Genomic DNA, 24,825 nt, shown 5'->3' with positions numbered 1-24,825 from the left:
CACTGCAGACATACAGTCTGCAATGGGAATGAGATTACCCAAAGGGCGGAAACACATTGAGAAGGGGACCCGGTGAGTTCTTGTTATTCATTTGGTGGTGGCCACATTTTAAGTGTGGAACCCATTCAACCATTAATAAGACAGTAACACTTGGGCATTGCCCGACACTGAACCATGAATTGAAAACTTGAAATAGCCTATTCACCGCTTCATCGCCCCCCAGCTCAAGGCTTGGACTCTGTGCAGAGTAGATAAAAGTAGATTTTTAAAAAATGAATTTGGACACTACATCGAGTGTGGTAAAACTGTGTATGCTGCTGTGGGACATAACTCTTTATCCTAAAATCCCCATTTAATCTGGAAATGTGAAATTAAATCCCATTAATTGAGTTCGTTAGAACTGCTGCTAACCGGCTAGCTATTGTTTAGCGTGTCAATACATTAATCAATGTAAAATATATTAACGTTATATAATTTACTATCACGTTTATGTTGCTGAAGATTTAACTTTGAATGGCCATTTTGAACTTCAAATCTCTCTTGGTTTTAGCATAAATGTGGGACTTGTTTAGCTATAGGCCTATTTGTTGTCAAAACGAGTAAACAATCTTATACTTTTTAAAACAGGCTATAGTTTTATGATAGCTTCATACAAGTAGGCCTACAGCGCATTAGTTAGACCTAAAGGTTTTCTGTTGTAGCCTACTTTAATATCCATAGCCTCATGCTGCATTTGAAATTATGCTAAAATGTATGTGAATGGACGAGTGTATGACATTGTGAAAGAAAGCAAATACTATATGCTACAATGTATTCGCTTAGCTAGGGTTGTACCTCCGCTGCCATTGGTCGATGTTGTATGACGCCAGGAAAGGAGGCGGGGCGTGTCTGTTTGATTGGCGTCGTGTTCTCTGGTAGTCTGCTGCGGGACCAGGACAGACAGCTGAGGGGGGCCTGAATGTCCAACCGGGACGGTCGGTGGACTACCACGAACTCACACGCACGATTCACAGGTAAGTCACGGCTCGTGATCATATTTGTGGTGTGAAGATTTTGAATTAATTCATCCCCTGGCATTCAAATGGGAGACAAAGACACTTTGCCGTGTTTGAGGTGCAGTAGAGTTTGACAGAAGGGGAGGTTTGCCGCTCTGCTGTGGGAGCAAGCTTTATTCAGACAGATATCTGTTTGTGTCTATTGTGGAGTCGGACACGTCCTTTCCCTTTTCCTGCATATCACGAGGAAGGATACAGCGGATGGGTTGAATTCGTAAGTGTGCGCACTCCACAATGGCTCGGATGGGTAACAAAAAATGGCCGCACGTGTGGCGAGATCGGTGTGAATGTACAGTTGTCTGGTCAGCCAAAACGGCACAAGCGTTTGGCACGGATCTGGCGCACGGTTCGAGCGCACGGATCTGGCGCACGGATGTGGCCATGCGTCAGAACCGTGGCGTCGATCCATAACTGGGAAGATATGAGGGAAGAGCTGCAGGTTATAGTGCTGACAAGATGAGGAGGTTGGAACGCGCCGCCGACCCGAAATGATGGACTGCAACATGTACCAGCAAAGGGTGGTGGGCTTGAGAAAAGACAGAGTGCGCTTTTACTATAACATCAAGTCATACACAGTGATAGCTGCACCAGGTAGAGCATTTTCTCATATTTTGCTGTCTAGAAAAACTTTCACAACAAATATAAACAAACCGTTGTTTGTATTGAGCTGATGCTGACTGAAAACGGAGAATGGGACGGGTGGCTTGGCACAGGCTGGCCGACCGGAGGCGCAGCCAGACGGTCCTATTGATTTTTATTTGTTGTCCTCCACTAAGATGTATGAGTGCACCATCTAATAATAATGCACTAACACGATGTCAAACCCACTTTATGTGAGTACTTAATCGAAAGATGAAACCACTTACATATCACAGCAGACTGCAGGTCTCAATGAATCTTGGGACTTCCTTGCTCAGAGGAGCACAGGGTCACTTGGCAAGGTTTATAAGCTGTTTAGCCTCGCGCACGTGATGGGGGAAGCCCATGCACATACGCAACATCCTTGGGGATCCTTCCTGGGAGGGGCTACATGGGCCCCAGACCACTGAGAGGGGTAGCATGGATCTTGTTGCATCTAAAGTAGAGTTTATGGGTTTTTATCTCTTCCTTTGCAATCTTATAATAAGCCCTAATCAAATTTGTTGAATCTAATAGGAGGAACAAAAGGAGGAAGGGAAGGAGACTGAGACAGTTTAGTCCATTAGAGTAAATCTGCGGTCCCTGGGCAGGGATATCCAGTAAGACTTTTGAGTCAGGATCCAGGATGACCTTTATTGTTCTGCTGAAGTAGCTGGAATAAGGCACAAAGTTAGACTTCTCAGCCCTCATATGCATATTCCTTCCTGTCAGCAGGGCGGAGGAAAACATGAATTTCAAGTTAAACACGTGCTCCCAATATTGAAACATGAGAGTTGTCAGTGAGTCATGCAGAGACCAAATCCAATGCTCAGAAGCTTCTACTCTTCCATTATTAATACACAGCTATGGGAGAGATAGTACAGAAAAAAGGGAGGAAGGGGTAGAGCAAGAGAGAGAGATAGAGAAAGGGACACACACACACCCTGTGCTGGAGTGACTCAAACCTCCCAGCTATGAACAACACATGTATCAGAGGGCTACACACCTATAATCAACCCTCTCTCCCCTGCACCTCCCTACAGTTAACACATAACTGACCCCATAACAGCTATCATGAGCTAATTGCATCTCTGTCAAGAAAATACACAACTAAATGACTAACCTATACAAAGAGGAACATTATTTTGGAACGAAGTTTGCGTAAGAATTGCTACAAAGCAAATGTCAGTTTTTGCCGCAGCCTTTAGTGCTGATTCACCAGATTTCATCCATCACTAAGGCCTTAAAGGGATGTAGCATAAGACAGTTTGGTTTTACGCAAAAAAACACCTCCTGTTGTCTTTCATCGCCTAAATAAAGACAGAAATGTTGAATCTGTGATGCAACACTCCTATAAAACTCCACAGACTGATGAAGATGGGAAAGGTGACAGAATAAGCACGTATGTGAGATAACCAGCATATTTTCTGCTGAAAAACCCATCTACAATGAGATTATTTAAGGTTATCATGTAAGCATACCAGCTCCAAGTCACATTCTTTTGTACTCGAGCAGCTCCAGCTAGTATAATACCACAGTATAGCTCTTGCTCTATGAAGGAGATGCAAGTGTTTGTAATTCTTGCCAATATTCGAAAATTTGACAAAATGAATGGAGAAAAAGGCAAACATGCTGGGTAAACTCATTTGAGACTAATTTCTTTCCCTTTTCTCTCCCTCCCTCTCTCTTCTCACATCCCATTTTCACCCTCCAACATCACACAACATACATTTTCTCATTTTTAAACTTTGCAGTCATGTTAAGTGCTGTTGCATCACTTCGCCCTACCCCATTACTTCCCCGTCTTTTCCTTAATACGAATGATCGGTAACAGGAGGCTGGGAAGGGAGAGAGAGAATGAGAAGAAGCAGGCACAGCCATGTGGCGGGTTAGATTATGTCATGAGGTGCTCATTATTAAGATCACTGCACGTTCAGTGCCGAAGGGTTTTAACGAGCCGTGTAATTATATCATCCCGAGCTGCGTGGCAAAGCACAGACATCCCACCAGCTAGAACATCAGCAATGAGGAGAATGAGGTCATTTTTGGTGATGCAGGAAAAGTGCAGTGATGCAACAATTGATGCCTTTGTGTTAAGTGGTGGTAATTTAGATTGCAGTGTCAGGTGAAGAGCAGAGGTAAGCATGAATCAGCAGAAAGCTGCATTCTCATCATTTGTGGTAGATTTGGAGAAACTGAACTGATTTCATCAACTTTCTATAGACAGCAGCCTCAACAGCTGCAATAATAGAGTGACGACTGGTTATGGTAAATATTCTGCAGATATTGATCTGCTAAGATGGCCATCTTGGGGGTAGCAGTGTAATCCTCTTATTGAGCGGCTGTGTTAACACATGGAGCGACCTACATAGGGTTTGTCTGGAGGCTAAGGGTGATGGGTATGAGGCAGGACAGGGCGTGGTTGGTTACGTAGGGGGGTTAGACGAATAGCTAGACACACAGACATGTGTAGGTCCACAATTACAAACTGCTTTCTTGAATATCTTGCGCCCCCATAGCACTCACTACCATACTGGTGTTGTACGGTGGGAGCGCTGCAGCTCACTGCTGCTCAGGAAAGTTTACTAATTGCTCTTTGCTACCCCTGGAGTCAGCCAATGAAGTGACATCTGGGCTCTCAGGCAGGACAGAGCTCACGGGCCGCTTTTGTGATTCTCAAGTCATTGAGAGGAACTAGAGTGACGGCTGCTCTGTGCCCCCGGCTCTGTGGTGCACAGGAGGCCAGAGAGTATGTTTTTGTAAGGCACAGAATAGAGGTGGAGAGAATGTATAGACATGGATTGAATGGTTTCTCCCCGATGGATGCCTTATGGGCTCGACTCTGTCACACTGTGTGTGTATTTGTGTTTCATGACTCTGAGGGATGTAACGTTGTATTCCATCCAAGACTATAACTTCACAAAATGTGCTTATTGAGACACTGAGTCGGAGGTAGAGTGAGATTTCCTTTTACTCAAACTGGAGGAATTGAGACCACACAGTCTGCTGATGTTTGTCTGTGCTTTTTATAGCATGCATACGCACACACGCGTTTACATGTGTGAGACAGCAATGATGTTTTGTGCAAAAACAAACCCTGCGATCCCTCCATAATCCCCTTTCCATGTGCTGTCCATCATCTGAGTGCTTGGCAACCAGGGGGAACTCAGATTGGTGCGTAGTCCGTCCCTACGCACCATCCCATGGCAGCCGGGATTGTAAATGACCATTTCCTGTAATTTTCACTCTGTCTCAAGAGGAGCGGACAGTGATGACGACAAAAGGACATCAGGGGAGTCCTGAGTCCAGTGCGTGCTCAGAGTTTAAATCGATGACAGAAAGATCGACCTAGTCGGTGAAAAATGTAATTGCGTGTTGTAACCCAGTTCCTAGTCCTTGAGATGACCTGGCTTTTGCATGCAAATTCTCAGAAAGCATTCAGATTCAGATACAAAAAGATTGTCATGTGGTGCAGCTACACAAGAGGAACTGCAGTTACCTGGCAGTTTCTAGAAAAAGTGAAACATATTACGAAGGTGTTTGTATCTAACGACTACTCCCAGCAGCCTTTTCATTCTCAGGACTTTCTCACCTGTTCCCTCTCCTCCTCCTCTTATCTTCCCAAGACTTGAGAGGCTTTTCCCACAACTCTGTCTAATGTTTAAGGATTCTTCTCTCTTTCTCCTCTCCTTCAGGACTCCTAATGTGCCTTTTATCTATTCCTTTTTCTCCTGCTCTGAATCTCCTCTCTGACTCCTCTGAAATTCTCCTACTCCCTCTGCCCATTTTTATACATTCCTCTAAAATCAAGTTGTTGACCGTTCCCATCTTTTTCTGCTCAGATTTTCACCTCCTCGATTTGCTCCTCACTCCTCCCGTCCCTCCCTGTTCGGACCTTTGATTGCCCCCACCCGGCTCCTGCTCTGTGGTGCGGATGATTTGGCGAGGAATTGCCGCGGTGGCTTTGGCTCCATTAGCATTCTTCCAAGGGATATCTTTCACTTCCAATGAGCGTGCCGAGCCTGATTGTAATCTGTGTTGCGTAATGAATCGACCTCTCGCTCTCTCTCTCTTCCTCTCTTTTTCTGTCACACAATGAAGGACCAATTAGCTCTAGCATGATGGGTGAAAAGACCCCAGTACAGCAGAAAGGGATAATTGCAAACCAGTGATGACTAGACTTCCTCTGTGTGTTGTAATCACCATGTAAATGTTTTGGCACCTTTGGAAACTGTTCGACTGTTCGTTTCCAGTCGAGACTGGTTTGGTATGACCCAGACTAGAGAGGAGCTTAAGGTCACAGTTAAGGGACAGTGTGATATCCTGAGTGTGTCTGAGAAAGTATACTAACAAAGAGAAATATACTTAATTTTAGGACATTTAGCGGATGCTTTTACATAGAGTTTTAATAGCGTGAGCAGGTAGAAGCTGTGATTTTTATAGGACAATCTTTGCAGCCACCACACAATCTTTCCTTTCCTTGGGGGCAAGAGAAAGAGGGAAATAGAGGGAAGGAGAAAGAGGCTGAACGAAATGAAGCATGTAAGAGTGATAATCTATTGTTTTGAGGGAGATTGCAGGCATCCGTTATTTGTAATCACACTATTTCATTGTTTTTTTTTGCTGGCTTGCATTTTATAATGGTCCATTTCACAATGGCTATTCAGAGCAGCATGACTGGATTTAGCGCTGCCAGACTTTGCGGTTCTGTTAGACAGATGCTGTTTCAAACATCGTACAGTGGAGTTTGGGATGTCCTTTCTGTCCACATTTAGAGTCACCCATGAAAAGAAACCAGAATAGAAGAAGTAAGGACATACATTTTGAAATGCAGATACCCGATACATGCGAGTAAAATTCATTCTGATTACTTGAGCTTGACAGTTCATTCTTGACCTTGGAAATAGCAGTCACCAAAATCGCAACTCAACTTCCACTCGCTTGTTTTAAAGCTTTCGATCATCTTTCACAGTTTTCATCAGTAGACGTAGTTTGCTAAGATGTGAAAGAACTGTAGATGATAAAACCTACCATGGTTTTGGTTTGAACACCTATTGGACTCTTCATACATATTGGCTTAAAGTTGAGGGTGACAGTTATTTTTCTGATGACAACCATGTGATACAGTCAAAAGCTCCGAGTGAGTAAGTGGACCTTGATTTGGGATTTTTTTTTATTGTCAATTAATTCAGAAAATGATTTTTGGCTGATATTATTTTATGTTTTCACATAAACCCACATCTTTAGCAAGGATTCGTCAATTTTGGTTTGCACAATAAAGGTGTTTTTCTACCGTTTCTGCTGATTCAGGTCCTATATATAGGAATATATATATTTGCTAAGCAATGTAATATAGGAAGACCTAAACTGGATGTTTACTTTAAATCACAGTTTAAAAAGTTTACACATAAACACATAACATAACCAAACAAGCTTGATAAAAATCCCTTAGATTTGTTTTTTAAAAAGAAGTGATACAAAGATACATACCGACCCGGACATTATACTTATCAGAGCTCTCGGGTGGACAAACTTTGCGATGGTGACACAGTTTGGCATTTCTGTATCGCAATTTCTTGTTACTTATCGGCCAACATATATATATATATATATATATATACTTTACAAACGTAAACATTTTTACAAATCAGCCAACACCTATAATGATATAGATGTATCTTTGATAAGTCAGTATCAGCTAATAATATTGATTTTTCTAATACACAGGTCTAGTTCTACATGATACACATATAAAAGGTGTGTATGCATGAGTTTGAGTTTGCAAGTGAAAGTAAGACGAGAGTCCTTCTGGAAATGAATGCATACTGCTTTGTCACTACTTTCAGAGAATAGTGGCCATTTACTATGTTGACGGTACTGTGCCAGCTGATGATGCAGGCATCCTTGAATAGCTGAGAACAATAAATCCTCCTGGATGACTCTGTGCATCGCTCTGAACGAACAACGGCTTCAGTCTGCAGACGAGACTCCTATCTCGTAAGAGATGGGGATGACATATATAGATGAAATAGATAATCCATGGGGGGAAATGAAGGAGTCATTGACTCTGTGTGAGGATAAGCACGAGTACGTACCTGAATGCGAGTGATGAAAACTGGTAAGCAGGAATAAGAGTGGGACTGAATATTCTTGTCTCATAAGGACAAGTCTCACAAACGTTCACATATCTCTCTCTCTCTCTCTCTAGGTCTTCGCAGTTGACTGATGAGCAGCCAGTAGGACTGGGTTTGGGCTACACCGACTGGCACAGGTAAACACAACTTCCTCCCCGCCTCTTCCTCAGTACTTACCCACTGGAGACGACTGGAGATGTTTTCTGCATCCTGACATGATTTTGTCAGTTCAGTTGTTTGAAGCAAGGATGTGCTGATGACTGCTCTTAAAAAAATGTTTTTTTATGGAAGTAAGGAAGCAGCCACTTTTTCCGTATATGTCCATGTGGATTACAAGGTTGATAATACTTTTTCTGTACTTAAAGGGCCATGCTAATATTAATCTAAACTGTGAAATTGAAGTCTCAGTTTTTATATAACAAAAATCTGTATATATTCCCTTACTGCCGTGAATCTTACCTGACAATGACATTATTGGCCATTGTTGGGTACCATTATATTTTTTATCACAGGTACAGCATTCTTACTCATACAAGCTTCTCTTGCCTTTACAAATACCAGTGTGCTTTCACTCAGTGCTATTTACATACAGAAATTGGTTATTGCTGAATAATTAACCAATTATTTTAATAAAACATAACACAATCTTATTTTTCTCATTATAAACTTAGTGCTTGGTGATCAGTTATTTTCTTAAAATCTGTGTTGTCTTCCCATGATGCTTTGTTTTGAAGAAAACACAACACTTAGCTTTGTTTTCTCCTCAGACAGATGTTCTGCCTCAGTCAAACTCTGCGTGAAATGGGCTCTCATCTTCTTACTTTCTAAAGAGGAACAATTAGAGGAAAGTCATATGTGTGAACTGCAAACTGTGAACTGCATTTGGTTCTGTGGGTCATTTATCTTAATTTCAACTAACAGAAATATACCGTAACACTGTATTGATGTCCAAAGGGAAAATGTCTTGCTTCCTTTCACAGTTGAGTCAGAGGCAGTGGTTGGCCATTTCAGTTGGCCACCTTAGTGCACGTCAGCAAACCATTGCCAAACCAGGCAGTGTATCATGCTGTTAGGCATGTAGAGATGTTTGAACACTGGATATGGGGAGAGAAGGAGAGAGAGATTCTGTAATCCCGTGCTTTCGTGGCCGGATTAAAATCCCACGTCCCTGGCTGGGGGAGGGGTTGACTGTTCCTGTTGAGGGTAGGGTGGAGGGGGCGGATTAAAGCCTACAGATCTGCTCCTTGGACAGCTGTGTCGCTGTGGGAGGGGCTTTATGGGTGCCTAAGGGGAGGAGCCTGTTTTAGATGGCTGCCTCTGCTGTTCCTCTGCAGCTTGACAGCTTTTATATTTCTACAGATGCAAGAAGGACAACCAAAAGATTTCTGCTCAGCTTTTGCAGTTGGGTTGTGTTATGTTATATTGTAGCTAGAACACTCATGTTTGCAGTGGCTTCTTGGTTGTTATCCATGCTAGCGGCGCAGCTCTAGGGATGGCAGTGTTGGTCCTTAAGTCAGTCGGCCCATCACTTTGGTCGAGACTGAAATATGAAGTATGGGATGGATTGCCATGAAATTTAGTTCAGCCATTCATTTTCCCCAGAGGATGAATTCAAAGAATTTGATGATACCCTGACTTTTTATATAGCTCCACCAGCAGGTGGCATTCAGCTCAAAGCAACACAATGCCTACAGTAAGTACAGACTGTAGACTGCTAGACTGCTGTTGCCATTTATTTCTGCCTTGATGTAAAGTGTTCATGTATTTACTCCAACATCCCCATATAAAATGAGGCTCTGGGAGAAGAATATATATATATACAGTGTATATGAAGAGAAGAGAGAGTGGAGAAACATATCAAATGCAAATGCTTCCGTGCACCAGGGCTCACTGGATGGTTTCGTGAGTATGAAAAAAACATGAATAAAATGCTACAGCCTTTACAGTCACCAGAACTCAACCTAGTTTCACACCAATGGAAGATTTTGGACTAACATACTATATACTATATATATATATATATATATATATATATATATATATATATATATATATATATATATATATATATATATATATATATATATATATATATATATATATATATATATATGTATATGTATGTATGTATATATGTGTATATATATATATATATATATATATATATATATATATATATATATATATATATATATATATATATATATATATATGAAATCAAGGTTCCTACTAAGAAAGTATTGCACCCAGTAGCTTGCCCAAAAACATTTAAACTCAGGCGTGGCGCAGCTTAATTTGCAGCCCCAAAATGTGCATAATCCAGTCAGCACCTCAAGTCTACTGACTTAGCGAGATGTAAGGTGGTAAGGGCACATTAATTTAAGGAGGAAGGGAGACCAAAGAAAAAATGAGAGAGGGAAAAAGCTCCCATTAGGCTGACACATCCTGCTTTAAGGAGGTGGACGACCGCTGAGGGAATACGTACAAGCACAGTCTGCACACGCTGAGAGTTTCTGCACATTGCTGCAGCGGGGTGTCCAAACCACGAGCAGAGTGAATGAGAGAAAGAAGGAGGAAAAGAATGGGAATGTAGGGTCAGGCCCCCTTCAGTAACACTTATGTAAGATTACTTACATAATGACACATTCAAGTGTGTGTGTGTGTGTGTGTCTGTTTAGACAAGAAGGGGCAACTCAACATTGGGTGGGGTCGGGGAAACAAGAGGAGGGGTACTCAAGCAAGACCTCAACAGCGGGAGAGGATTGTGGGATTATGTGTGTGTGCGTGTATGTGTGTGCGTGTTATCAATGGGGGGGGTATTTAAGCCAGAGTGGAGGGAGGAGACTGACAAGCATTGAACGCAAGTCCACATCTGTGTATGCAATCCAGCTTTCTACCTCTCTCCGTCTCTTTTCATGCCTGTCTTTCTGAACTTATCTTCACATCATCCTCTTCCTTTCTTAAATTTCTCCTCCTCATCTCTCCTCCTCCTCTCCGCTCCTCTTTCCCTTCGCGTCTCTTAAAATCCCCTGATCTTAATCCCGCTCTATTGTCGCTCTCTTTGTGTCTCTTTGCTTTTCTCATTCTCTGTCCTCAATTCCCCCCCCCCACCTCTCTCTTTCTCCTCTGTACTCTTTCTCTCTCTCTCTGTTTTTGGGAGTTTAGCGGGTCAGCAGTGCCAGACAAGACGATTGGAGGACAGAAGACATAGTTGCAGAACTACTGGTGGTTTACTAGTGGTTAGCCTTAGAATACTTGTGGCAGCAGGGAGGAAGAAGGAGGGCTTGGCGATGGTCACAGCTATGGAAGATGCCTGTCCCAATGGGGTACGGGAAGAGGAGGAGGAGATGGCGCCCCCGGGACAGCCTGGCATGGAGAGTCCCCCGGCCATGCAGTCCACCCAGGAACCAGATACGTCTGGAGGTGAGGAAAGGAGGAGGAAGAGGTGGCGTGTCACATATTTAGATGAACAGAGAGATACTGTAGTCTTTGATTGTGTTTTAAAATTTGAGACGGAGGGATTGATGGAAGGGTTTTCTGAAAAATTAATAATCAGAAGGCCTGCTTGTTTGTCATGTAACTCCTACAGAGTGAAGTGGTTGTCAGATATTTCAGTTATCTTTAAATGTAGATGATCTGACGATCCCTTAGAGCACTGATTCCCAGCCTTTATTGTCTAATGTATCCACACAGCCCTGTCAGATGAACTTAAGTACTCCTTCGTGTCATGTTCCAAAAGTGTTTATTTAAATAGATTTTGAACTAGATGTTATTTAACACTATTAATTACATAAAACATGATGACATTTTCATATAATCGAACCGTCAATGTTAAGGTTGGTTTGATCAAGTTTCCATTGGTACTGCTACCACCTTGTAGTGGCAAAAGCTGAACATTTCAACCATTTATCCATGACTGTCTGCTGTTTCAACCATTCAACTATGTATCTGTTACTTTTAGCTATTTTACCTGTGTATCTGTTAATTAGGTAGCTATTTTAACCATTTATTCATTACTTTTAGCTGATGTTAACTGCTTCAACTGTTCATCCATTATCTTAAAGCTTTAGCTAACTGTTTAGACCTTTCTGCTCCCTTGCTAACTAGATAGTTTTCATGCACTCTCATTTGTTCAAGTGTTATAGCTCACTCAATATATAGATTTTCTTCTAATCAAAATGTCATTTTAAATTTTTCAAATCAATTTAGCCAGTCTCAATCGTTCCACATACCCCCTAGCAACTGCAGAAATACTCACAGGGGTACAAGTGCCCCTGGTTGGAATCACTGCTTGCTGTCAGAGTTCCCTGTTTTCCCTGGAGGTGGTTCATTTCTTAAACTTACTGAAAAATACACTGAAATGTATTTTGTTATGGGTGATATACCAGTCAAGGTGCTCCTCTGATCTCTATCTTGTGAGCTAAAAAATAATAATACCACATATAATACAGGTTGCCAGGTCTTTTCTCGTGGGATTTGTGTCGCATTCCTTGAGAAACAGAGTTAGGAATTCTTAAGCAGGGAGTCTCTGCATTGGCATTCACCGCACACAGTACTGGTAGGGGTACATACAGAGGCGGTGGTTAGATGGTGAGAGAGACTGCAGATCAACCAGAGTGCCACAGAGGGAGGAATTAAGTGCAGGTAAGCAGGATGATTCATTATGTAGATAAATGAATCAGCTGGAAAAAAAACAATCCACTGTGACTGTCCAGTGCTGTAATCTCTTAGTTTTTACAACTCCTTCAGGGTAGGCTTAGAAAGAGGCTGGTAGGTGGTTGTATCTCCATGCCATATTTCATAGGATTATAAAGACTAGGTAGGAGGCTTTAGTTCATCTCCAATCTCTCACTGGATAGAAAAGCATCTCGAGGTTGCTTGTTGGGATGAGTAATGTACACACAAGTACACGTGGCAGGGAGGCGGGGGACGGGCTGGGATGAGCAAACATTCCTGTGGTCGAGGGCTGACCAAGTGGGTAAAGGTCAACACAGAGAGCACAAGAACACAGATGTACGGTGGGATCCAGCTGTGTGTGTTTATGTAGGTGTATTTTTGAAGTTTTGTAGTCAGATGTATTCAATTATGTTAGTGTTGGACGAGTCGTTGTGCAAGTCTCTCTCATGCATGCTCTTTCTTTCTTTAACAAAAACAGGGTAGCATTGCACATCTTAGAAACCCCTACAATTTTGGACAGCTGGAAAACACATTATTCTCCAAATTTCAGGAGGCTGAACTGTGACTAATTGCGAGAGTGAGTGAGTGAGTGACTGAGTGAGTGTAGTGCAATCAAGGTGGTGGTTTAATGCTAGTTTATGTGCTTGCTCATGGTAGTGTGTGTGGATGTGTTTACTACAATTACAGCTCTGCTCTGAGACTTTGTTGATTCTAGCTTGTGAAACATAGTGTGGGGTCCCCACAGGAACTGAATATCCTGTTCATATATTATCATATATCTGAATTGAGTTTTCAGATTGAGTGTTGTCATGCAGTAAATATATTGCTTCATGGATATACAGGTTAAATAGTCTGCAGGGCAGTTTTTAACCTCCCTCCCCTATTTGTCCTTCTTTAACAGGATCATAAATATTTAAGGTTTGTTTTTTGCATGGAGCCTGCTGTTTATGCAGTCTGTCTGTGCTCTGTGGTTATCTGTAGAGGTCTTCGCTTCATTGTGAGATAAATTGTATTTTCACCAATCTCCCTCTCTTCCTTCTTAATCATGCAGCTGTGTGACTTTTGTATGTATGAAGAATGAGTGATGAATGATTAAAAATGACACTGTCAAGCTCTAGTTTAACTGATGTGACCATTTTTGTACTGCAAATCAGAAGAAGTAGAATTTAAAATGAGACTGAATACAGAAATACATTCATTTCGGGTGAAAAACACTACCCAACCCTTACAAAAGTTGCAAATGTTAAATCCATATTTTCACGCGTGAGAACGTGTTTTAATCACATGTGATACATTATGTCCTATAGTCTATGGTATGTCCAAAAGCCACATAAAAACATTAAATTATCATGTGAACTCCTCTTACACATGATATTACGTGTGAAATTTATGTTTTCGCATATGATGCATTAAATTTCACATACAACTGCATTTATCATGTGAATTTATCACATGTGAAATGGCGTTCCACGTGTGATAAATTCACATGTGCTTTTTTGCAAGGGAAAGTTGATTCACATTTTAAAAGTACACATGTCAAACACCATGTGACACCACAAATGACAGCAGTATTTCATCATTTTGGGGCTGACTTTATGACATAAAACATGGTTAAAGATGATAACAGGCTACAAGTGCTGACTGGACATATTCACTACCCACATAAGTGTATAATGACACAGAGAAACACACACATTCCCAAAGCTTTAAGTGTCTTTAATGGGCTTACATTAGGGTGTTAGCTGGCTGATGCCTACAGTCCGCACCTCTCTCTCTCTGTTTGTGTGCACAGAATACAAGACTCAACAGAGTTCATTTGTTAAGATTCTTTATAACAAATGAGAACATTTGAATCCTGGGAGTATTTGTGCCTCAGCATATACAAATTATATGTAGATCCAGAGTTTTATCACTGGACTTTAGCCAAACCGAACATTCGCAGTTGTGCTCATTCTGACCGGACCACTGTACCTCCAGATGGAGCTTTAATTTGTTATATTTGGGGGCTCGGCTGTGTGAGTGGTGTACAGAGCTCTGCAAACATGGCCGATAGAGGTCTCCATTTTTCTGTTTTGCAGATGGAACTTCTAACATCATTATATAATATTTATATGATATGTGTCTCTTAATTTGAAGCATTTTGGCTCAGTTTTGCAATAATTAAGTAACATGAAAATTAGAGGCTACTTGTACTGACATTCAGTGTGTACTTCTCTCCCTCTCAGCTGCTGCAGTATCTTTAACACTGTTATGTGTGCGTTTATGCTTTGTATAACTTTCACGCCTGGCTAACTCCTATTATCGCTCTCTCTCTCTTTCTCTCTCTGTTTATGTCTGCATCTTTGTCTCTCACCCCGTCCATCCAGCCATGCAGCAGGTGTTGGATAATCTGGGTGAGCTTCCCACCTCCACGGGCGCAAAAGACATCGACCTGCTCTTCCTGCGCGGCATCATGGAAAGTCCCATTGTACGCTCCCTGGCTAAGGTAGCACACACACATAGCTCGGGGTGAGCAGCAGCGAGCAGACTAACCGCTAGCCAGCTCCTCACTCCCTCACACCCGCTGCTCCCAGCAGTGCTTTGCTTGCTGTGGCTGAGGTGCTGAAGTACAGTAAGGCTTTGACTAACACATAGTGCTCAGTGTATCTGCACCCAGAGGAATTGTACAAATGCATACATACTGTCAGTAACCAAGTGATGCAGCTTTACACTTCTGTGCCTTTTTTTACTGACAGTGCATGTATTGCAACACCTCTGCACACAAACCGTTTGCTCTAACACACATCTTCGCTGCTGTAAGAAGTCTAGTGAGTTCAGTTAGAGGACAGCTGTAATGTTCCTGCTAGACAGGCTGTTGTCATTTTCCACCATTCAGCTACTTCCTGCAGGGCTGAAATGAGATGAGATGACAGTTGACTAAAATAAACAAATACTCCTTTGACTTTTAACATTTTAACATTTTAATATTTTAGCATAAGTCAGACAGCTTGCTTATAGAGAAAATAATCCCACAGTAAATCAGCTCTTACCTAGATGTAGAATGTCAGCAATCATTACTACACAACAAAAGTCAGTTTCATTCATTAATCCACACATCCAAATAGATACTAACATAACACACAGTCATAAGAGAGCAAAACCCAACCACCGTCCCTCTACATCTGCCCTCCCTGAGCTTCTCTGTCTCCCCCAGGCTCACGAACAGCTGGAGGAAGTGAAGCTGGAGGCGGTGCAGGACAACAATGTGGAGCTGGTGACAGAGATCCTGGGCGACATCAGCAACCTCAAGGTTAAAGACGACAGCGCGGCCGAGCTGTCCAGGATCCTCAAGGAGCCACACTTCCAGGTGAGGCAGAGCAAACACTCAATCTCGTACACACACGTGCAAAGGTAAAAACAGACATGATTTCTGGACATAACTGTCCTGCTAGTGGACTGAATATTAATTCAGTTTGGGAAGTAATGTACAGGTGCCACTTGACACTATATTGAACCTCTTTTTATCCAATATTTTTGCAAGTTCTTTGCATTCAGACCACTGATTGACATTGTAAACAATTGTTAATTTTACTGCTCGCTGTTGACAGTAATTCATCCTATAACCACCTCGCAAAGGCTTTTCAGATTAAGCGTGTAGTACCTTTTTTTGGAACAAAATGAATGCCAGAATTCCGTAATATGTCCCTGTATGTATGTATGAACAAGAGATAAGTCTTGATATTTTTTCATTCAAAAGTTTATAGTAGAGGGAACATTAAACTCAGAGTTGTGATGTTCTGACTGTAGTTACATGAGCACAGAGCTACTAGTTTTGGATCCCGTCCTCATGCATCAGTAGAACATTAACCTTTATCCTTGGACCTACCAGGGGCTTTACACAGGTTGGACCAATAGGAGTTAGTCTTCTGAGCTCAGTGAAGCCTCTGCACCAATCAGAGCCCTTTGTGCTGTAAGCTGAAGGATAAGACCCTTTTGACCTACTGAGAAAGAGAGACGGGGAGGGAGGGAGAGACATGTTGAGAGGAAAAGAGAGAGGGAATGAGTTAAACAGTTATTACATCACATATTGAGTGTGTGAGTTAACAGACTTGTTTTCTTTACCAAGAAATTGTCTGTTTGTCTAATAGTTGAAAAGATATTTTAAAAAGTGGTCCTGGTAGCATCTAAAAAAAGTCTTGGATGCAAGTTGGTGGATGTGTAGTCAGCAAACCAAGAATTAATTAATTAGATTTTGGTGGTAATCCATATTTGGGATTTGAGCCATTAGATGATTAGTTTTGTGGGGGGTTAGCCACAACTTAGGCACATCCAGGACTTCCTAGTTTAGTGTTTAAACAGCTTGGTGTTCACATTTGAATTTTTTGTAAAATAAAACCCAAAAGACAAATAAACAGATGCTGCAGTATTACAAATTAGACAATTATTCTACTTTACTATCTGTCGACATAGTCTACTTTATGCAGCCGTCATCTAATTTTTGCTTAATAACATCAAGTTGCAGTTTTGTTGACATCATTTACAGTGAGCCTATGTAAATTTTGCTAAACAGCATCCACTGTGGCCACAAATGACAATTACAGGATGGCTAGTGCTAAAACATAGCGTAACAGTAGCATAAGTAGAGAAGAGTCTTAAAGTCAGCAAACTAACTTAGTAATGTTATTTACACAGCAATATCTTAGTTAGGTTAGCTAACATTAACTAACATTAGCCACCATAAGCTACTGTACTGGTCATACCAGACCAAGTAAGGCTGTAAAAGCAAAACCACTGAGTGTATTGCATTGAACAATGGTGCATTTCATTGCAAATGAATTCAACTTTTCATTTGTAAGAGGAAGAATGTGCGTTTTCTAATTTCAGTAGTTTAATATTTTTATAAGCACCACCACTCACTTTGTCCTCCTCTCTTTCTTTCAGTCTCTTTTGGAGGCACATGACATGGTGGCCTCTAAGTGCTACGAAGTCCCGCCCCCGACTGAGACGGCCAATGATGCTGCAGTGAACAGCGCTCTGATGCAGGCTGATGCTGTGCGCATGATTGGCATCAGAAAGAAGGCCGGAGAGCCACTGGTGAGCAGAGCGAGTGTGTCTGCATATGTGTGTGTGTGTGTGTATGTGTGTGTGTGGATATTGCTGGAGGGAAGTGGTTGAGTACACGAATGACCAAGTGAATCATTAAGGATGTGAGCAGATGTCAGAACAGGGATAAATTGTGGGTGAAGGTGAGTGAAACAGGGTGTGCGTGTGCATGCTACAAGCAGCAGAGGATAAACATCATCCTGCTCTCTCCTTCCTCTCAGGGCGTGACATTTCGTGTGGAGAAAGATGACCTGGTCATTGCTAGAATCCTTCACGGCGGCATGATTGACAGGCAGGGTCTGCTCCACGTGGGCGACATTATAAAGGAAGTGAATGGGAAGGACGTCGGCAACAACCCCACCGAGCTGCAGGAGATGCTCAAAGACTGCAGCGGAGGGATCACACTGAAAATACTCCCGAGCTACCGAGATGCTCCTGCACCTCCACAGGTGAACACACACACACACACACATGCACAGAAATGTCAAATGAGATGATAATGTAAACACAAGCACGCACACTTATGTAATGAGTGGCAGATGTTGGGCAGTGGTACAGGGCTGGTGATCTGTCCTACGGCCCTCCCACAATCCCCTGCGCAGGAATGTGAACCCTGGGAGCCCTATTAATAACACTCCACATGCTATCTAGGTCACACTAGCTGTTTCTGTCTCTTGCACACACTCCAACCACACACACACACACACACACGCTTCCTGTAATCTCATGCTCCCTCACATGGAAAGTACAGTAATATATTTTCCCTCATGCATGCCCCACAAATGTTTAGACCTGTTATGGCTCCTGAGTTAAAAAAAATATATATATTGTGAAGATACTGTGCATCCTGAACAAATGGACATAAACTTGAAAATGCGTATAAGGCTTAATTGAATGAATAGCAGTAAAGCTGAATGAGACATAATGCAAAAATCACATCCTGCCCTCTGGCTCAAGGCACACTGCACAGTATATTTTACTGGCTTGTTTTATTGCTTCCTCTGGCTGCTTGCTTAATCTAATACACTGGCCAGAGCACTTACCCTTCCTGGCAAAAGCCTCCACTGTTGCCGCAGCGTGAACAGCTGTGTCGGGTGCAGTGCGGGACATTAGACGTAATGGGTGTGAATGAGCCACTGTGTCAGTGTGTGAGACAGCATGCTGAGCTTGAGTCTCTTTTGTTTTTCTAGATCGTTTATGTCCGTGTGCTTCGTCCACAACCTTTTTTTTAATCTCAAGCGAGGCAAACTTTCCTATGACCTCAAACCCCCAAATAAGTATGAATTGAAGACTCTAAACTGTGCATGTGCTCGTCACAGGTGTATGTGCGGCCATACTTTGACTACAACCCAGCCAACGACAACCTGATCCCGTGTCGAGAGGCGGGGATGGCCTTCAAGAAAGGCGACATCCTTCAGATTGTCAACAGAGAGGATCCCAACTGGTGGCAGGTGAGCTTTCATCCTTTTATTTCCTTTGATTGTCCGTCATTAAAAATCAAAGGGACATAAAGATTTCAAGACTTAACTATGAACTGATCTGTAATCTGTGCCAGGCATGCCATGTGGTCGGTGGGGCTACGGGACTGATACCCAGTCAGTTCTTGGAAGAGAAGAGGAAAGCTTTTGTCCCTCGAGACTTTGATGGATCAGGTATGTTAGTGTGTGCATTTCTCAGTGGTGTTGGTACCTGACCTTTGAATAAACACTGTGAATTGTGCTTTGGTTAGAGCTAAAACATCCAAAAGTTTCTTGTTTCTCTCTTTAGCAATGCTGATGTTGAAAAGATGTATTGGCCAAAAGGTCTGTCAACTTGTTTGCTGCCAGACCTTTTGTCACTTATTGCTTTTACCACTGAAAACTGAGTAATGGCAAGATGGTCTGGGCAGCCAATGTTTCCAACACTTGGAAAATGGTCCACGCCTGCCCACTTCTGGCCAAATGCTGTATTAGCACAGATATACAAGCACATCAATGTTCTGTACTGTTTTGTAGGGATCCTTTGTGGAACCATAGCTGGAAAAAAGAAGAAGAAGATGATGTACCTGACAGCCAAGAATGCAGGTCAGAAGACTTTTCATGCTGTTGATTTTTTATCTTTATCTTTAGTATCTTTTTCTTTCACTGACTAATAATAGTGCCTGTGTTTAAACAGAGTTTGACAGACATGAGCTGCAGATCTATGAAGAAGTGGCAAAGGTGCCACCATTCCAGAGAAAGACGCTGGTTCTGATTGGTGCTCAGGGCGTGGGCCGACGCAGCCTGAAGAACCGACTGATGGTCCTCCAACCCACGCGCTTTGGCACCACTATACCATGTACGTCATGCTTGGTTTTTGCCTGTATTTCTAAATTTTGTCACACCCTAACACACAAAAAAGGAGAAAACCGATCAAACATTTAACTGACTGTTTTGGTAGACACTTCACGTCGGCCCCGCGATGATGAGCTGGACGGCAACTCATACCACTTCACTACAAGGACTGAGATGGAGGTGGACGTGAAGGCCGGCCGGTTCCTGGAGCACGGCGAGTACGACGGTAACCTGTACGGCACCAAGATCGAGTCCATCCATGAGGTGGTGGCCACAGGACGCACCTGCATCCTGGATGTCAACCCACAGGTGAGGGGGGTTTAATACAGTGGTGTGCAAAAGTGTTTGCCCCCTTCCTGATTTCTTATTTTTTTGCATGTTTGTCACACTTTAATGTTTCAGATCATCAAATAAATTTAAATATTAGTCAGAGATAACACAAGTAAACACAAAATGCAGTTTTTAAATGAAGATTGTTATTATTAAGGGAAAACAAAATCCAAACCTACATGGCCCTGTGTGAAAAAATTATTGCCCCCTAAATCTAATAACTGGTTGGGCCACCCTTAGCAGCAACAACTGCAATCAAGCGTTTGTCATAACTTGCAATGAGTCTTTTACAGCGCTGTGGAGGAATTTTGGCCCACTCATCTTTGCAGAATTGTTGTAATTCAGCCACATTGGAGGGTTTTTGAGCATGAACTGCCTTTTTAAGGTCATGCCACAGCATCTCAATAGGATTCAGGTCAGGACTTTGACTAGGCCACTCCAAAGTCTTCATTTTGTTCCTCTTCTTCGTTGGTCAGCCTCACTAGAATGCTGTATCAAATTCACATCTGAATCCATATAAGGTTCGGCTATTATGCAACAGATGTTGAATAAACATTTGCAAACAGTTGCTCAACTTATCTCCACTAGGCCATTCCAAAGTCTTCATTTTGTTCTTCTTCAGCCATTCAGAGACCCCACAACAACATCCAAAGAACTGTAGGCCTCACTTGCCTCAGTAAAGGTCAGTGTTCATGACTCCACCATAAGAAAGAGACCGGGCAAAAATGGCCTGCATGGCAGAGTTCCAAGACGAAAACCACTGCTGAGCAAAAAGAACATTAAGGCTCATCTCATTTTTGCCAGAAAACATCTTGATGATCCCCAAGACTTTTGGGAAAATACTCTGTGGACTGACGAGACAAAAGTTGAACTTTTTGGAAGGTGTGTCCCATTACATCTGGCGTAAAAGTAACACTGCATTTCAGAAAAAGAACATCATACCAACAGTAAAATACGGTGGTGGTAGTGTGATGGTCTGGGGCTGTTTTGCTCCTTCAGGACCTGGAAGACTTGCTGTGATAAATGGAACCACGAATTCTGCTGTGTACCAAAAACTCCTGAAGGAGAATGTCCGGCCATCTGTTTGTGACCTCAAGCTGAAGCGAACTTGGGTTCTGCAGCAGGACAACGATCCAAAACACACCAGCAAGTCCACCTCTGAATGGCTGAAGAAGAACAAAATGAAGACTTTGGAGTGGCCTAGTCAAAGTCCTGACCTGAATCCTATTGAGATGCTGTGGCATGACCTTAAAAAGGCAGTTCATGCTCGAAAACCCTCCAATGTGGCTGAATTACAACAATTCTGCAAAGATAAGTGGGCCAAAATTCCACCACAGCGCTGTAAAAGACTCATTGCAAGTTATCGCAAACGCTTGATTGCAGTTGTTGCTGCTAAGGGTGGCCCAACCAGTTATTAGGTTACTTTTTCACACAGGGCCATGTAGGTTTGGATTTTGTTTTCCCTTAATAATAACAACCTTCATTTAAAAACTGCATTTTGTGTTTACTTGTGTTATCTTTGACTAATATTTAAATTTGTTTGATGATCTGAAACATTAAAGTGTGACAAACATGCAAAAAAAAAAGAAATCAGGAAGGTGGCAAACACTTTTGCACACCACTGTACATATTTCACAGTGTTGAGGGTCCTTTCAGAGACAGCATTTGGCAGCAAGGTGTCAGGTGTCTTTTAAAATGATGTACATGAGAGGTTGATTGGGGAATGGGAGAGATTTTAAAGTGAAATCTCCTCACAGTGTTTCTTTTGGGTCATGGCTGTAATGTCACCTGCTGTGTCTCTCCTCTCCTCAGGCTCTGAAGGTACTGAAAACAGCGGAGTTCATGCCTTATGTGGTGTTCATTGCAGCACCAGATTTTGATACTCTCAAGGGCATGCACAAAGCTGTGGTGGACGCTGGCATCACCACTAAGCAACTCACGGTATGTGCTTACATTACCCACAATGAGCCACCCAAAAAAGAAAATCAGACATATGAACGCCTGATTATACATTCTCACATCCATATCCATACCCCCATGGGGCAGAGACCTAGAGGCATCCTAATCAAGTGAACTTTAAAGTTAGCAATACCACGCTGTAAACACACTCCTTTACAAGTAAAAGTACATTCAAAGTTTTAAGTAAAACTAGCAGAAGTATTAGTAAAACGTACATAAAGAATCAGAAGTAAAAGCAAAATGACCCTTTTACTTGCCATTTTAATTGCCGCTTTCAGAGTATTACTATATTATATTATCGGATCATTATTACTGATAACATGGATTTTCATGGATTGAACAACATAAATCCATCGTAATGTTTCTATATAAAATGTTAATCTAGAGGAGTATTATTTTCTTTACAATATTTTCATCTGAAATGTGGCATAAAAGTATAAAGCTGTTTCTGGAGATGCAAAATGCCTCCAGAAAGTAACTCAAATCCAATACTCAACATCTCATGTATTCAGTCAGCCTTTATTTGGTCATTGACTCCTTCATTCCTCTGAGGTGCAATTCTGACGTGTGTTGGGTATCTTGCGTCTATAGCTTGTATATGTTTCCACAACTCACCTGTCCTTCGTGTGTTGGCAGGACGTGGACCTGAGGAAGACGGTGGATGAGAGCGCCCGGATCCAGAGGGCTTACGGCCACTACTTCGACCTGACCATCATCAACGACAACCTGGACAAGGCCTTCGAGACGTTACAGGCAGCCGTGGACAAACTGTGCAGTGAACCCCAGTGGGTCCCGGTGAACTGGGTGTACTGAGGACCAGCTACAGTGCTCCCACTGACCACTCTGAGCAGGTCACACTGACCCACCAGCATGTGTGTGTGTTTCTGACCACAAAGGCCAAAGAAGAGGAGAAGAGGGCAGAGATACTAAATAATAATTAAAAAAAATACTTCTCTAATTGCTCTTCCTCCTCTTGGGCCAGCACGCCGTGCAACTTTTTTTCTACTCAAAACTCAAAGGGAAAGAGTGCTTATTTATTTTATAACTTTTTATGAAAGATCTTTCTATTCAATGTGGAATTCCAGTGAGAATCAAACAAAAAAAATCTGGTCACATTACTTGGGCCATATTTTTACATTAATTTATTGTCGTAGTTACACGTCTTATGTAGTCTTTTCCCTTGATTGTCAGTTTATCTTCATGGATATCCAGGATTTATGATCACCATCCAAGCTCCAATACGAAGACAAGGAAAGGAGAAGGATTAGAAGATTGCGGAGCGGTCGTTATCCAAGAAACCTGTCAGTGTCACTCATCATTGCCGTGTCTGAGCAACCTGTGTAGCTGTTTTCTTTTCATGTCCATACAACTTAATCCTCCTTTAGTGTTTTTAAGTAGCTGGTCCTAAACCCTTCTATCAGTGTCTTCCACAGGATCAACTGGGCAGAAATAAAGGTTAAAAGGCCCGTTTGTGCACAACTCCTCCAGTATGTAAAAGAAAAAACACTTCATAATGTACTTTTTCAAGATCAAACACTGTCTGTGTCTGTTAACTTTGTCTAGTTTTTGTGTTCTTATACAAGTTTTTCATCAGTGTTGTGATTTATAGAGTGTAGTGATCCTTTGATTTGTTTTTAATGATCCTATTATCAGCCTGTCTGGAGTATGACCATCAACATTGTCATTGACCGTCATCTTTACTTTCTACATAAGCCAATTTGTTAATGTTTTATATATTTCAATGTGGCACAAACCCACTCCCTCCTTATGGTCCTTATCTTCAATGTTGCAGTATGCCAAAGCTCTGATCATACTCCAAATAACATTTCAAATTCATAAATGTTAAATCTGATTGGTATTTCAACTACAGGCTGTAATATAAATGCATAAGTTAACATATGACTTTGGATGGTAAATGCATCTAGCAAAGCCAAAGGGTGAAACTAGTATTATTGTTTGTCTTAAACTTTTAAACATATTTCGAAGAATGCCATTAATTTGTTCTGAATCTTGAACTTCAGGAAATACATTTAAAACGCTAATGAATTACCTTATATAGATATTCTTTACAATATATAACATTTCAAAATCCTGAGGCCAATCTGTGCCATGTTTTAGAGAACAGTCCTACTGCCTGTTGAAATGTTTTCACATCCACCTCATGTCTACAGATTTGTTTTTACATTTTTATCAGCAGTTATGACGAATAAACTTTGAATAAACCTCACAAAATAGTTTTTTTTTTTTAAATCACATCTATATTAATGTATATGTTACAAGATTAATTACTGGCAAATACTGACATAAGGCTGGGTATCAAATCTCAGTTGCCTCCTTTTTTTATATAGACGTGTCTGTAGCACTGAGTGTCGAAAACTGTCAAGTACCAAAAGTTGGCAATTAATGCTCGGTCAAGTTTGTAGTCTTTTTGTTATTCTTTGCTCAGATTGTCCCTGATTTAAATAATATTTTTGCCAATTTTATTTAAGCAAAGTCCTTGTTTGGCTGCTTATGTTTAGGTAACGTCTAACATTCGAGAAGATTGGCTTATTTTAAAAATAAAAACAGTTTTGAGGAGTAACATGTTTACATTCCTTTAAAGAAGGTATCAAAAGTATTGTTTTGCTATCCGTAACTCAAGTTTTTAAATGACACCCA

The 24,825-nt window shown here is 41.7% G+C and overlaps 1 protein-coding gene across 4 annotated transcripts; it reads left to right on the top strand.

Moving 5' to 3' along the window:
* Nucleotides 1-865: 865 nt before the first annotated feature.
* pals2b (protein associated with LIN7 2, MAGUK p55 family member b) lies at nt 866-24,394 on the top strand. 4 transcript variants are annotated; one of them, XM_044172797.1, is made up of 14 exons: nt 866-1,013; nt 7,882-7,944; nt 10,973-11,230; nt 14,851-14,969; nt 15,678-15,830; nt 17,405-17,557; nt 17,788-18,015; nt 18,886-19,017; nt 19,122-19,218; nt 19,561-19,629; nt 19,721-19,882; nt 19,985-20,187; nt 22,021-22,149; nt 22,804-24,394. In XM_044172797.1, exons 3-14 carry the CDS (start codon nt 11,098-11,100, stop codon nt 22,978-22,980), a joined length of 1,755 nt encoding a protein of 584 aa, XP_044028732.1. In that variant the 5' UTR covers nt 866-1,013; nt 7,882-7,944; nt 10,973-11,097; the 3' UTR covers nt 22,981-24,394. The 4 variants fall into 4 exon arrangements, with proteins under 4 accessions (XP_044028732.1, XP_044028734.1, XP_044028733.1 ...); XM_044172798.1 differs by having other exon boundaries at nt 867-1,013; nt 14,851-14,951; XM_044172799.1 differs by lacking the exon at nt 10,973-11,230.
* Nucleotides 24,395-24,825: the final 431 nt, after the last annotated feature.

Source organism: Siniperca chuatsi, linkage group LG17 (genome assembly GCF_020085105.1).
Source record: "Siniperca chuatsi isolate FFG_IHB_CAS linkage group LG17, ASM2008510v1, whole genome shotgun sequence".
Taxonomy (NCBI): Eukaryota; Metazoa; Chordata; class Actinopteri; order Centrarchiformes; family Sinipercidae; genus Siniperca; species Siniperca chuatsi.
Note: the sequence above shows the minus strand (reverse complement) of the source record. Positions and strands in the feature narration are given on the sequence as shown.

Excerpts from the sequence above, each read along its gene's own strand:
- pals2b (XM_044172797.1), top strand. The coding sequence starts at position 11,098 with ATGGTCACAGCTATGGAAGATGCCTGTCCCAATGGGGTACGGGAAGAG. Across the intron at positions 19,883-19,984 it reads CTTTGGCACCACTATACCAT|ACACTTCACGTCGGCCCCGC; the intron begins GTACGTCATGCT and ends CTGTTTTGGTAG. Across the intron at positions 20,188-22,020 it reads TCCTGGATGTCAACCCACAG|GCTCTGAAGGTACTGAAAAC; the intron begins GTGAGGGGGGTT and ends TCCTCTCCTCAG.